Below are 13,881 nucleotides of genomic sequence, written 5' to 3' on the forward strand. Positions count from 1 at the left end.
CCGACTAGAGCGTGGGGTAAAGGTAGGATATATCACATCTATGCAGATCAGTCAGCAAATTGATATTTGATCAGCTAGCAAAGTGCTTGACGATATGACAGAGAACTCATTCTGTATAGTACAGTACATACATATGTACTGTACTGTACTATGCCCATTTAGGTTAATCGCAGGAGCTTCAAAGTTACAGGTTACTTCCTAGTCGGCTACAAGGTCTATCGGTTGGCACTGACGCGGTGAAGTCTACAGTGAAATAGATGGATATATAATGAAGTCTCGTTTGATTTATTCAACAGCAATAAATCAGAATCTCAACCTTGGTGCTCATTCCAGCTCGTTATCATGGTGAGAATGCGCATTGAAAGGTTGCAAAGATAGCCTGAATTGGTCGCGTTATTCGAGTAGCCAGAAAAAAGATAGGAGGCATCAAGAAGTATGTGGGGGAAGATGCAAATATGTAGGCAAGAAGTGATTGATTTACGACGAGACCGTTCCATTGATGACGCTCGGCGCATTTGACCAAGCAGCAAGTCAGTCAGTCACCCCAACCACCGCTCACAGCAAGCCAATAACGGCAACAAAAGCAGCAGCAAGGGCACCACCCAGAGTCATGGCTTGGTGGCCAGCTGCGCTATTGGGGGTACTGGAGGCATTCGAGCCCGAGGAGGTCTTGGAAGAAGATGCACTCTCGGTTGCGGCGCTGCCAGTGGCAGTAGTGGTAGAATCGTTCTTGCTGTCAGCGCTAGAAGAGCCAGAAGAAGTCCCAGTTGCTTTAGCAGCAGAGGAAGACAACTTGTCGGCGCCCGCAGTGACCGTCACGGGAGAGTACTTCATTAGGCGAGCAGGCAGAGAGGCTTCCGCGGCAGTTGAGTAAGAAGTGGTTTCGCCGCTGTAGGCGATAGTGTAATCCATGGAAATGGAGCAGGAGGCACCTTGAGTCACAGAGGTGATATCGCAGTCTTCAACGAGGGTGACCGTATATTCTGCATCGTCCGTAGTAGAAGTTATGACGGCGCTCACAGTGAAAGTAGAAGGACCCTCAGTAATGGTGACTGGGCTGTGCAGGGCACAAGTCGATGCAGCGGCGGAAGGACCGCAGACGATAGCAACAGTAGTGGTATCCCCAGTGACCCCGATGATGCTCGCCTCCACATCATTGTAGGGAATGGTCTCCTCACCAGGCTGAAAGAGGTTGATGGTAGTAGTGCTGGCGGCAGTAGATAGGGTTGCCAGGCCAAGGGTGGCAGCAGTGGTCAAGAAAGTCGTGGTGCGCATTTCGACGGTAGATAGAGAATGAATGGATGGACTTTAGGCAGAGTCCTCTTTCCTGGACGAAGATTATTAAGAATTTATCGGGAGAAGGAATATGGAAAAAGAGCGGACAAAGAATTACTGCACAAAGAGGGGAAGAAAAAAGAGAGTGAAAAGGGTCCAGGGACGGAGAGATCAGGCATTATAGGTATTATAGCCACAAAGAATTATCGAGTCTGTCTGGTGGTATGGTTTAGTCCAGCCTCCACTGGGAGAATCCTTCAGGATCTGAACATCCAGTTGATTGAATGAAGAGTCAGGTACCACTCGCTCAGTGCTCCATAGCAAATAGTAGGCAAAGACAAACATACAACTCTGCGGCTCAATCTAACCCGCGCGGACCCTTTCCTTCGTGTTGACCCAGGATAGACCTGTTCACGGTCCACTTTATTGGCTCTCCCCAGCCAAGTGTAAGTGATTTCAGTGGCGTTGCCTACAGGTCCCATTTGCCTGTTTCATCGAGGCTGCCCAGTCGTGCCGTGATGAAACAGTGGGTTGATTCATTCGGTGAGAGAGCATGGAAGCGTGCATCCGGAATGAAGGTGTTTCTTTCTGATAGACAGACAGTTCATAAGTTACCTCCCATTTCTGTCCACCACCCCTTTTCTCCCCCTTTTTATGGCTCCCAGCTCGTATCATGATTTTCGAATGGGAGTGTTAGCCTTGGTGGCTTGCAGGATGGATTGGTTCATTTACAGACGGGAAGTATATGGATGTAAGTTAACCATTGAAATTGTTTTCAGACTAGACTATGGATGCAGACCAGAGCATGTGGGCGCCTCGCCAGTACAGCATCGCCACCACCTTCCGACCGGCGTTGCGCTAAAAGCGTGTTTGGGAGAAACATAGCCAATGATATGCTCAGATGCAACTCGCTAAACTCCATTTTTATCATCTTCAGTACTCCTCCAATGCCACGAGCCTTGTGATGATCTGGGGTTCTTGCTGGGGTTCTTGCTGCAAAGCGAAATCCCAACTCGAGTTCTAGTGAGCAACTAACTTATTTACCGGTAACCAGGCACAGTGCAAATTTAGGGCAATGAGCCAGATTATGTCAGCGAGGTAGTTCGGATGAGTAACCTATATAAGCAACCTGTTATTCTGGCCCGGAACCACGTGAGATAATCGTCAAGCGTTATCTCCTTGACCGCCCGGCCGGCTGGGGACTGTCATCGGGCGCATCTCACCGCCCGGCAGAGAAATGCGACGGGAAGGGAAAGAAAAAAAAAGTGCAAGCCCGCTTTCCCCTCCGACCTTCTCTTCCTCGCCATCATCATTCAACCCCATTGTATTCTCTCTTCAATTGGGACGAGCAATTGAAAGAACCGTCATCATGGCCGACCAGGAGATCCCCCATGCTACCTTTGACACCATCCTTACTCTGGACTTTGGTTCTCAATACGTTAGTCTCTTCCCCGCTTCCTCTCCTTTGGAGTGTCGGAATAGTTCAATGTACCCCGCCTATCGCAACCTGAGTCACTGACACATTTTCTACCATCCAGACTCACCTCCTGACCCGGAGACTGAGAGAGATCAATGTCTACAGTGAAATGCTTCCTTGCACTCAGAAGCTAGCCGATCTCCCTTTCAAGCCCAAGGGTATCATTCTCTCCGGTGGTCCCTACAGTGTCTATGAGGAGGGTGGTAAGTAAATCATGAAAGCTCGATTCTCCCTGCCGGATTACTCATTCCACCCGGTCACCTTCTACAGCCCCCCACGTCGATCCCGCCTTCTTCGACCTTGGAGTTCCGATTCTCGGTATCTGCTATGGTCTGCAAGAAATCGCCTACCGATTGGACAAGAGCAACGTCATCGCCGGCACCGAGCGCGAGTACGGTCATGCCGACCTGAACGCTAAGCGCCTCGACTCCCAGGGTCACGTCGACAAGCTGTTCGCCGGCATTGAGGATGACATGCTGGTCTGGATGAGCCACGGTGACAAGCTCGCCAAGCTGCCCGAGGGCTTCCACACCATTGCCACCTCCGCCAACTCCCCGTACGCTGGTATTGCCCACGAGTCCAAGCCCATCTACGGTGTCCAGTTCCACCCCGAGGTCACCCACACTCCTAAAGGTACGCTGAAATATGATTGGGATGTATGACTCGTTGTAGCTGCTAGGTATTGACTGGCTTAGGCACAACCCTCCTCAAGAACTTTGCCGTCGACATTTGCGGCGCTCAACAGAACTGGACCATGTCTCGCTTCGTCGACCAGGAAATTTCCCGCATCCGCAAATTGGTCGGTGAGACCGATCACGTGCTGGGTGCTGTGAGTGGTGGTGTTGATTCCACCGTGTAAGTGCCGGGCTCAAGTTTCTTGCTAGCCTGCAAGTGCTAACACCCATCACTAGGGCTGCCAAGCTGATGAAGGAGGCTATTGGCGACCGGTTCCACGCCGTTCTTGTCAACAACGGATGCATGCGTCTGAACGAATGCGATATCGTCTCCGAGACTCTGAACAAGCACCTGGGCATCAACTTGACGGTTGTGGACGCTTCCAAGCGTTTCTTGGATGGACTTAAGGGTGTCACCGATCCCGAGAAGAAGCGCAAGTTCATTGGTGGCACGTTCATTGACGTCTTCGAGGAGGAGGCCCAGAAGATCGAGGCCGAGGCCGAGCATGCTGGTGCCAAGATCAAGTGGTTCTTGCAGGGTACCCTGTACCCTGATGTCATCGAGAGTATCTCGTTCAAGGGTCCTTCTGCCACCATCAAGACCCACCACAATGTTGGCGGTCTGCCCCGTACGTTAACTTGCTTAATTCCCCTCCTATCTGAAGAAGTTGCAAAGCTAACTATATGCAGAGCGCATGATTGATGGTCAGGGTATGAAGCTTATCGAGCCTCTTCGCGAGCTCTTCAAAGATGAGGTGCGCGCCCTGGGCCGCCAGCTGGGCATTGCCCACGAGCTGGTTATGCGCCACCCCTTCCCCGGACCCGGTATTGCCATCCGTGTCCTGGGTGAGGTAACCCCCGAGCGTGTTGAGATTGCCCGCCGTGCCGACCACATTTTTATTTCCATGATCCGCGAGGCTGGTCTGTATGACAAGATCGCTCAGGCCTATGCCGCTTTGGACCCCAGCAAGGCTGTTGGTGTTATGGTAAGGATGGGTTCCCCTACCCAATTGCCAGAGAATCCGATTCTAATACTGATGTCAACTTTCACAGGGCGACAAGCGTGTCTATGCTGAGATCATCATCCTGCGTGCTGTCGAGACTACTGATTGTAAGTAGCTCTTTTTGTTTTGAACATGACTCACCTCGACTAACTATCTACCAGTCATGACTGCCCGTGCCTTCCCCTTCGACAACGAGTTCCTGGCCCGCTGCTCGACCCGCATCATCAACGAGGTCCATGGTGGTAAGTTTTGAGTTCGGATCTTGTTCCACGAGTGAACTTACTGATTGTGATTTGTAGTGTCCCGTGTTTTGTACGACATTTCTAGCAAGCCCCCTGCCACCATTGAGATGGAGTAAATAGCGAGTGTATTACGAGATTTTCCACATACTACCCTTTATATTAGAGGTACGGAGTTAATGGTATAAAAAAGCGTTCAATTCAAACAAGTGCCCATTATCCTATTGTCCCGTCTACAGTATGTACTGTACAGCAAGTACTAGTCAAGCAGGACCGGACGTTGTCCTGCAGTCCATACAGTTGACTTTTGACTGTCGATGATGGAATCCGCTTGCCAGTTGGTGATGTTCTCACCGCCCGCCCGCCCGCCCGCCCGCCCGCTTCCCCCGCATCGCATCGACTTCTTATCGCCGCTTTCCCTCTTCGTAATCTTTCGGTCTCTTTCTCTGAAATCCCAACAACAGCAGCTTGTCCATTCCAGTTCTTCTTCATTTCCCCTCCACTCTTTCTCTCGCACCAGCAGACCGACCATGCGACCGGATGGCCCTCGAGATCCTGTAACCGGGCCTGATGGAGGCCCGAAGCCTCCCTATCCCATCCGCCTGGCCGGCCCGGTCATCAAGGGCTTTGGGCGGGGCAGCAAAGAGGTGATTGAATGTCCGCCGATCCCAACATACAGTGCGAGGCTGACCATGCGTTCATCTTGCAGTTGGGTATTCCAACCGCCAACATTCCGGCCGAGGGCCTCGCTGCATATCCGGACCTGCAGGTGGGCGTTTACTATGGGGTGGTGGCCTTGGATCCGGCCCGATTCGCCTTTGAGGATGCCTCGTCGCCGATCCGACCGGCCGTGTTGAGCATTGGGTACAATCCTTTTTATAAGAACCAGACACGGTCGATCGTAAGGCATCCCTTCCTTTCGGGCTCGATTGTTCAGTAATTGACATCCCGGTGATCTTAGGAAATTCATATCATGCCATCTCTTTCGGCGCCGTCCCCTACCGCGGACGGCGGTCCCACGAAGTTCCACAAGCTCCCGGATTTCTATGGCACAGACCTGCGCCTATTGATCTTGGGATACATCCGACCAGAGTACGATTATGTATCACTTGAGGCATTGGTGGAGGATATTCGCCTGGACTGTGAGGTGGCGCGTCGGAGTCTGCAGCGGCCAGCATATGCGTGTTATCTGGCCGGGGAAGAATGCGCGGAGGACGTAAGGGAGGCGCGCCAATGGCTGACCCGGTTCGAATCACAATAACGGACATGCGTCATAATGGTGCGTTTGTACACACATGTGCTAATTCACATTGACCATATATGTGCATTTAGATTTAGAGAGGGAGAGACACCCCGGAACGGAACGGCTATTCATCGCCGTCCCACTGATCGACGATGAGCGATATATAGACATCCACACAACATGCAAATACACCTACATATACAATCACAATTTACACCATACAATCTACTATACATTTCATCTTGCAGGCCAAACTGATTAATCACCTCTGTGGTCTTCCAAAGAGGCCAAGCGAAACTCCGGTTGGTTCCACGTCGACCCAAGAAACTGGGCAAAACTCATCGACGTCAGCCCAGCATGCCACACGCCTGCCTGATCTTGAGGCGGTCGGATTTCCTTAATCTATATTTGGACCGCTTTCCTCAGTGCCGCTCTTGATTTTCTGACTCAAATGTACATAACTGTTTGCTGTCTTACCCATTCTCAGTCAACCCTAAACCAATATCGCTCTCCCCCATGGAACGCCTTCGCCAGCATTTTCGACGACGTCGAAGTAGTTCTTCTGGCACAACTCCTCTTCAATCACCCCCCGGTGTCGACCTTCGTCGCAAAGATTCAGACACTGGTGCGCCCCGTCGGCTGTATCTGACCTCCGATACCCTCGAATTCGACGCCGGCATCATAGCCCGACTCCGTGCAGAGGGTTTCGATGTTGAATATTTGCCCTTCCCTGGAAGATATCACACAGACCGCGAGCGAGATCGAAAAGACCTCGAGTATCTCCTGCATGAACGGGAGGATGACCTTGAGCCCGGGGAACGATATGCCGTGGTCGGTCAGACACCCTTTTTGCCCTTTGGACTAGTATAATCCAGAGACCCTCTGGGTGGATGTCCGTACACTGTGAAACTGTAGCTAAAGGATTCCTCATTAGCCTACAACAAACCGGCCTCACTACTTCTCGAGTCTCACCATCAACCAGCAACATCCACCAACCCCTTCCCCCGACTTTGCGCTCTGGTAGCCTACTACCCCCATGATTTTGACAACTGCCTCGACCATCTCTCCACCAACGCAAACGGCAGTCCCATTAGCAAAGTCCTTACCGCTCCTACAAATGCCAACACGACTACCTCTTCCTCCACTGCGCCAACGACCTACCCTCCATCGGTGACCCTTCTTCCCATCCAGATTCATCTCGCCGGAGACCGCTGCTCAGCTGGCCCTGAGCCCTCCGCACCCACACATACCCGCAAGCGTCACCGCTGCCACTGCTTCTTCTACCCAGAATCCAATGCAGGGTTTGCAGAGCCCTCCTCACCAAACCACGACGGCATCGCCGCGCGATTAGCCTGGTCGCGAGCCCTCGAGGCCCTGAAGCGCGGTTTCGGCTGGCCCGGGAACAGCGGGGGATGGAAGGTCCCGGATGTAGAGACCGTCTGGGAAGAATACTGGCGGTGTCTGGCGGCGTCGTCGGAATCTTGCACCATGGCCGGTCAGCAACAAGACCCGTCTACTGCGGTGACAGATGAGCGAGAACAACTGGCGGCCCAAATTGTCGGGCTGATGATAGGGAGCAGTAGTGGAGTGCAGTTGAACGCATCGGGGCCCAATGATGACGACCATACCTCTCTGGGAACTCCACTGGTGAATTGTGTGCCGACTATGATGGGAGGTGAGTCGAAACAATAATTCATATACCCGAGTATATATAACAATTGTTTCTGATATGATTTAGGCACCACCCCCAAATCCCTTACCCATTTTTTCAACACCCAATTCCTGCCGACGGGGCCTCCTGATCAACGGATTCGCCTCCTCTCACGCACTACCGGCGCGGATCGCATCGTCGATGAGCTGCACTTTTCATTCACCCACAGCGAAGAGATTCCGTGGTTGTTGCCCTCGGTCCCACCGACGGGTCGGCCCGTGCGCATCGCCCTCGTCATGACGGCGAGTTTCTGCGCGGGGAAAGTCGCCCGTCTCAATGTTTATTGGGATCAGGCGAGCGTCTTGGTGCAGATTGGCTTGTTGGATCCGGCGGTTGTGCCGGCTGGGTTCAGCCCCACGGGGTTGAATCGCGCAGGGACGAAAGTCGTCGAGCGGCTGCCGGTGGTCGGGGCAGAAGCGGTGGAGAGGATTACTGTCTGAATTAATATTGAGATTGATGGTTTTTGCTATTATGTATGATGACTTTATGGTACGGCATAGCGTGGGACTTGATCATCTTCTGGCTGCAGAATTCTCTTATGATAGACAATTGTGTGATGAGCATGATGGCTGTGATTTGTTCCAATAGCAAGATCAACTGTGCATTTATGAGGTCAAAAGGAGGCTCGATCTCAATGAATTCCTCGATATCATGGAAAGTTGAGCTTGCGAATTTCGCGACTCACGCCTCCAGGGGACTGAAGCGTCAAAACACTGGATTCCTGCGCCAAAGACAACACCTCTTCTACCACATGGCCGCGGGCCAAACCCGTTACTACCGCCCCCAGGAGAGTATCTCCAGCCCCATTGACACTGACAATATCTTCCTCCGCAAGTACCGCTGCTGGGGGGAACAAATGCATGTAAACTCCCCCGACCACTGCATGGTCGGTGGGCGCACGGGATAGGATATATGGGGCGGTGTCCGAACTGGTCAGACGCGCGTCTCCCGGACGGAGAAGCTGTGTTAGAAGGACGCCTTGTCTGCCCAGCTTGGTGACAATGCACGGGATAAAGGGAAGAAGCTGGATGCTTTGCTGCGGAATGCCTTGATCCACGAGCTCGGCCGAGGTCATGGCTACCAATCGGTCCCGCGATCCAGACGCAGACATCCCCATGGCGTCAATGACATGCCACCAGTCTTCGGACTCGAGAAGACCATTATCCCGCGCAGCCGCGTACATCTCTGTCAGCTCCAGCTGGTTGGGTGCCGCGAGACTAACGGTATTATTAGGAACACATTCGGAAGGCGTGACGGCAGCGGAGCGCCGGCCGAACAATCGACGGCTCTTGGCGGTCGAGACGGGTTCGAAGGCCGTTCGAGCCCCATGCTTCTTTGCAACTGTCATCCACTTCACAAGCACTTCGGGGCTCCAGTTCGCGTCCACAACCACCCATCTTGGTTGAGCTTGCGCAATTAATGGCTCCCAGAATCCGTCAAAATCTAGACTTTGTGCGGGCAATTCCATAATGGCCATATCAGCCATAGCGACAACGAGATCCTTCTTCGCATCGTTGACGGCCACATACTGCGCAGTACGCGCTCCTGATGATGCAGGAAGAACACGAATACCGGCTATGGGCAGCTTCTCATCGCGGAGGGAAGCGAGCGCGGTGCGGCCACTTAAATCATCCCCAACTATACTGCAGAAGAGAACAGAGCTGTTGAGGTATTTCGCCGCGATAGCCACATTGTGACCCACCCCTCCAAGGCTTTGTCCGATGACTGCGCGATTGGATGTCTCTAAGACGGGAGAAGTCGTTGACTCAGTAGGACTAAAGTCACAGGACAAATCAATTGCCAGCGAGCCTGCCACAACAATGTCCGCCTTGGCAACACCCTTGGTCAACTGTTCAGTGGTCGAACTGAGGTCCAGCTCTGCTTCTGCAGTTGCTCGGTCAGTCCCAGTGGTCTCGGAGATAGCTGGCATGTATCTGCGCCGACCATATCGACATTAGGGTGTCTCTATGCTGATCTTTAAAAAAACATGAGTACTCACCGTTCGTTCAATGACCCGCCAGATCGCTCGAGTTTCGAGAGTTGCAGAGCTACCTTGGCTGCACGCTCCACATTAGCTTCGACAAGGGCTCGGTTGGCTACTACACTCTTCCCACCACTAAGGTCCTTGATCTTTGCAAGTACGAATGGCGTATTGTCACTCCCTTGGTGCCCTTCGACTTCTGCAAGACGAATGGCCTCATCGATGATGCCATCCATCTCACTTCTTGCAATCGAATGCTGGAGGGGGACAGGGTTAGCAAGGAGAATACCGGACGAGACAGGAATCTGTGTCTGTGCGTCTGTGATGGAATTAGCGGCCTCATCGCACAGTGCTGACAAACGCCGATTGGCGAGAATGCAGAGATACCGCCGAGAGTAAACAGGAACTCCTATGATGTGCCACTTACAGATAATTGCGGCCGCTTCAGCCTCATTATGGATGATCTTCGGACTCTTGAGGCCACTGTCGCGAGTATAGAAGGCGGGGAAATCCACGGCCCCTTGACGGCCATCTGCAAAGGTCCCCACGCAGACTCCCTCTGTCTCGAGATACTCCAGGGTACGCGGGATGTCCAGGAAGCTCTTACACCCAGAGCTGACGACTGCCACTGGCGTTCGTCCCAGCTCGGTGAGATCAGCTATATCAACATTAGCGGGGAAAAAGATAGCAAGGATAATTCTACGCACCAGAGATGTCCATCGAATTCTCTCCACCGCGATGTACGCCTCCTATGACAAGTCAGCTTGTTTGAGAACTGCCCTAGCTTGGGAGTACGGACCTAAGCCTCCCGTTCCGAACACCTTGATTCCAGCCAGATGAGCCAGCACCATCGTGCCGGACACTGTTGTACCGCCGTGTAATCTTTTGCCAGCTAGTCCCTGATACAAAAGTTAGAACAACATTTCCAAGCCAGCTACAGACTTTTTGCCTTACTAGACCACAAATGTATCCCAGATCCCTCCGGGACACTTTCAAAGCGTTCTTCTTCTCCGCAGTAGATGCTAACTCGATGAGCTCTTCTGCGTTGAGGCCAACCCGGGCTTCGCCATAGAGAACTCCGATGGTAGCAGGAACGCCGCCATTGGCACGTACTACAGATTCCAACAGCGTTGCCAATGCGACACTTTCCGGATAGGGGAATCCTGCTCTCGTCAGCAATGCCTCAGCCGATCTACTGTGCGACGCCTGATGAGAGCTTTACCATGTGTATAGATAGTTGATTCAAGGGCCACCACAGGTCTCCCCGTGGCCACGGCATCGCGAACCTCCTCCGATACTTTGAACATTTTACTATTAGCAAGGCCATGGTACCGTCGAGGTAGGCCTGCGGTTCTCACTGTCCGCCCGCATGTGCGAGCGGCCACTCGAGAGGCGAGCATTTGACAGCTGTTGCACAAGACTTGGTAGATTCTATATTCGAATGGAAAGATCTCTAAGACAATTGCGAGAGTTCGAGCTCATATGAGCATCTTAGAGGAGATGAGGACTGGTTAAAGGTGCGCGGGTGGCCTGGGAGGACAACCGATGCAGGAAAGAAGATAGTATGGTTCATCTGTTGTGGTGATAATGGCGGAAAGGCGGAGAAGGAGGTTACGAATTAGCTAGCGGGTGGAGAAGTCCGGCCGGAACTCGTAATCGCCCCGAATCGGGACACCTCAGCATCTCCGCGTCTCTTTCCCGCTCGCCCAATTCCCTCTTGACTTGCCTCTTATTCTTCATTGCTGATTATATCTTTTTTTCCTCTCTTAATCTTCTCCTGGCGAGAGACATTGTGTTTTAGGCGCGGTCTGCTTCACGGCCGCCCATTTGTCACAATGAGGCCCTTTTCCGCACTCACCGCGCTGTGCGGACTGTTTCTGTCCACCAGGAGCTTTGTATGCGCCGATTCCACATCGTCAAGCTCGCCAGTCGCTCTTCCCGGCAACTTCCAGCCCGCTCAAGTATTCAAGAATACCAATTTGGTCCGAAACACCAATTTGGAGAAGAGCTACCTCCGTGAGACCATCAATGTCGTGGTCGAGAATGTGGCCAAGCAAGCTCAGAGTGACTACTATTTGACTTTGCCATCCGACCTCTACGAAAAGGTCGCAGTCCTCGAAGTCCGCGATAAATCAGCTCCGGAGAAGGGCAGGCTCAATGTGCAAGCTACTGAAATTGACCCAAGCAGGTGAGTTGGTCATTCTAGTCGCCAATGGCTCGTTGGCTCGTGGTGATGCCGGTGACGATGCCACGTTTGCTTGATCCGCAAGCACTCCTCCATACTCCCCCGGCGAATTAAGACTGATGTATGCTATATTTGACGTACAGGGATTTCCAATACTATATCGTTCACTTCTCCGAACCCCTGCCGCCCTCCTCTCAGATCACTTTGGGAATCTCCTACTCTGTCCTCAACTCTTTCAGCCCGCGCCCGGCCGCTATCAAACAGATGGACCGACAGTACCTCACTTATTCGTTCTCCGCCTATGCTCCGTCAGCATACACGACAGTGACGCAGAAGACCAAGCTCAAGCTTCCCAGCACCAATGTCCCGGAATGTACGGCCACGGACTTGAAGTCGGGTGCGGACCCGGAGCGTCTGGGTACCAGCTACACGTACGGACCCTATGACACGGCTCAGGTTGCGCCCGGTACTAGCTACCCGATCGTCGTTCGCTATGAGTTCACCAAGCCGGTCATCACGGCTTCGCTGCTGGAGCGCGACCTGGAGGTTTCTCATTGGGGCGGCAACCTGGCCACGGAGGAGCGCTACTGGCTGCGCAACAATGGCTCTGAACTCTTGGACCACTTCTCGCGCGTCGAGTGGACCCTCAGCAGCTATCAGCAACTCCCCTCTTCCTCCATTCGCGAGCTGAAGTACCCCCTGAAGCCCGGCTCCGTGGACCCATATTTTATCGATGATATCGGCAATGTTTCTACAAGCCGCTACCGTCCTGGGAAGGTTCCGAGCCGCGACGCATCATTGGAGCTTCGCCCCCGTTTCCCCATCTTTGGTGGCTGGAACTATAGTTTCCGCGTCGGCTGGAACAACGACCTCTCCACGTTCCTTCGTCGGGCCGTCGGCAGTTCTGACTCTTACGTGCTCAAGGTTCCCTTCATCGAAGGACCCAAGGCCTCCGAGGGCATCCAGTATGAGAAGGTCGTTGTGCGAGTGATCCTTCCCGAAGGCGCCCGGAATGTTCGCTGGGAGATGATGGAAAAGGTTTCCAGCAATGGACTCCCTAACTCCAGCCAGATCCAGGCCGACGTGTCCGAGCACAAGACGTTCATGGACACTCTGGGACGCACGGCATTGAGCCTAACCGTCGATGGACTGACGGATGAAGCTCGTGACTCTCAGATTGTGGTAAGTTCCTTGACAATCATATAAACCTGACTCGAGTTGAAAGCATACTGACAATTGAACTAGGTGACCTACGATTATTCCTTGTGGGATGGATTGCGCAAGCCGGTGACTATCACTGCTGGTCTCTTCACAGTATTTGTAGCCGCGTGGGCTGTGGGCAATCTTGACGTGAGCATCAAGAAGCGGTAGTCGTGAAGGATGTATGATATGATCCAGCTCTTTGTACCAGACCAGAAATGAAAATAGGTGTTCGCTGGTGTTCGCGTGTCCGTAGAGTGTCTACATGCTATTCGTAAGAATTCATGGTCAGTCGATATTCTCCCACACAGTCACACATGCATGAGTCGCCCTTCTCTCGCGTACTATTGGCATAGTTTGAGGCTTGTTCGCGCTAGCTGGTCGGCATCATCTAGCCAAACTCGATCTGCGCATCTGAGTACAAACGAGACTGCAAAATTTAGGATCCATCCGAAGGTTTCAAAAGACGCGCGGTGCATGGATGAGGAATTAGTAGCTTTCAGGCACGGATGCAGAGCGTTGGGTCGAACGCGTATCCAATAACAAAAGCTCGTTGTAAGCATCACACCCTGCAGTTCAGTGATTGCTTGCTGCATCGAGCAATTCTGCGGTCTGTGAGATGTTTACTATTAGAAGCAGTAAGTTCGTTATTCAACATGTGTCCGTCGTTTCCTCTCGTGACTCTGTCCACTCAGCCGGATTCGTTCGATACCATTTCCCCGACACCGAGCATGCATTTTCCCTGTTGCTGCGGCCCTCTAGAAGCGCAGCTCCAATTTTGCGAATTCAAGTACTCCGTATTGCTGGCGACTAGTGGTTGCTGGGCCTCTTGGGATTGTCCCTCGTGCTGGTGTGCAGCTGATCGATTTGAGCAATTCAAGCGACGGCTATG

The 13,881-nt window shown here is 52.7% G+C and overlaps 6 protein-coding genes across 6 annotated transcripts; 4 read left to right on the plus strand and 2 right to left on the minus strand.

Moving 5' to 3' along the window:
- Positions 1-270: 270 nt before the first annotated feature.
- ASPACDRAFT_78965 (putative GPI anchored cell wall protein) lies at positions 271-1,773 on the minus strand. The gene is made up of 2 exons (XM_020205300.1): positions 1,623-1,773; positions 271-1,539 (listed from the first exon to the last, which is right to left on the minus strand). Exon 2 carries the CDS (start codon positions 1,273-1,275, stop codon positions 556-558), a length of 720 nt encoding a protein of 239 aa, XP_020056375.1. The 5' UTR covers positions 1,276-1,539; positions 1,623-1,773; the 3' UTR covers positions 271-555.
- A 795-nt stretch (positions 1,774-2,568) lies between these two features.
- Positions 2,569-4,855, plus strand: gua1 (GMP synthase (glutamine-hydrolyzing)). The gene is made up of 9 exons (XM_020205301.1): positions 2,569-2,713; positions 2,814-2,955; positions 3,023-3,385; positions 3,448-3,607; positions 3,664-4,055; positions 4,117-4,412; positions 4,480-4,537; positions 4,592-4,672; positions 4,730-4,855. The coding sequence occupies exons 1-9, from the start codon at positions 2,645-2,647 to the stop codon at positions 4,786-4,788; spliced, it is 1,620 nt and encodes a 539-aa protein (XP_020056376.1). The 5' UTR covers positions 2,569-2,644; the 3' UTR covers positions 4,789-4,855.
- Positions 4,856-5,199: 344 nt separating this feature from the next.
- fmn1 (riboflavin kinase) lies at positions 5,200-5,930 on the plus strand (the record flags this gene model as incomplete). The annotated part of the gene is made up of 3 exons (XM_020201299.1): positions 5,200-5,316; positions 5,379-5,570; positions 5,631-5,930. 3 exons carry the CDS (start codon positions 5,200-5,202, stop codon positions 5,928-5,930), a joined length of 609 nt encoding a protein of 202 aa, XP_020056377.1.
- A 498-nt stretch (positions 5,931-6,428) lies between these two features.
- ASPACDRAFT_43682 (dienelactone hydrolase) lies at positions 6,429-8,063 on the plus strand (the record flags this gene model as incomplete). The annotated part of the gene is made up of 3 exons (XM_020201300.1): positions 6,429-6,747; positions 6,847-7,587; positions 7,651-8,063. 3 exons carry the CDS (start codon positions 6,429-6,431, stop codon positions 8,061-8,063), a joined length of 1,473 nt encoding a protein of 490 aa, XP_020056378.1.
- A 209-nt stretch (positions 8,064-8,272) lies between these two features.
- Positions 8,273-11,004, minus strand: ASPACDRAFT_28907 (pseudouridine-5'-phosphate glycosidase/carbohydrate kinase family protein; the record flags this gene model as incomplete). Its single annotated transcript, XM_020199596.1, has 7 exons — positions 8,273-9,557; positions 9,623-9,923; positions 10,032-10,262; positions 10,312-10,353; positions 10,404-10,503; positions 10,559-10,770; positions 10,827-11,004. The coding sequence occupies 7 exons, from the start codon at positions 11,002-11,004 to the stop codon at positions 8,273-8,275; spliced, it is 2,349 nt and encodes a 782-aa protein (XP_020056379.1).
- A 435-nt stretch (positions 11,005-11,439) lies between these two features.
- On the plus strand, positions 11,440-13,138 carry ASPACDRAFT_120084 (dolichyl-diphosphooligosaccharide--protein glycotransferase subunit OST1; the record flags this gene model as incomplete). The annotated part of the gene is made up of 3 exons (XM_020196316.1): positions 11,440-11,792; positions 11,933-12,975; positions 13,008-13,138. 3 exons carry the CDS (start codon positions 11,440-11,442, stop codon positions 13,136-13,138), a joined length of 1,527 nt encoding a protein of 508 aa, XP_020056380.1.
- Between the last annotated feature and the right edge of the window lie 743 nt (positions 13,139-13,881).

Source organism: Aspergillus aculeatus (genome assembly GCF_001890905.1).
Source record: "Aspergillus aculeatus ATCC 16872 unplaced genomic scaffold ASPACscaffold_8, whole genome shotgun sequence".
In the NCBI taxonomy this organism is placed as follows: Eukaryota; Fungi; Ascomycota; class Eurotiomycetes; order Eurotiales; family Aspergillaceae; genus Aspergillus; species Aspergillus aculeatus.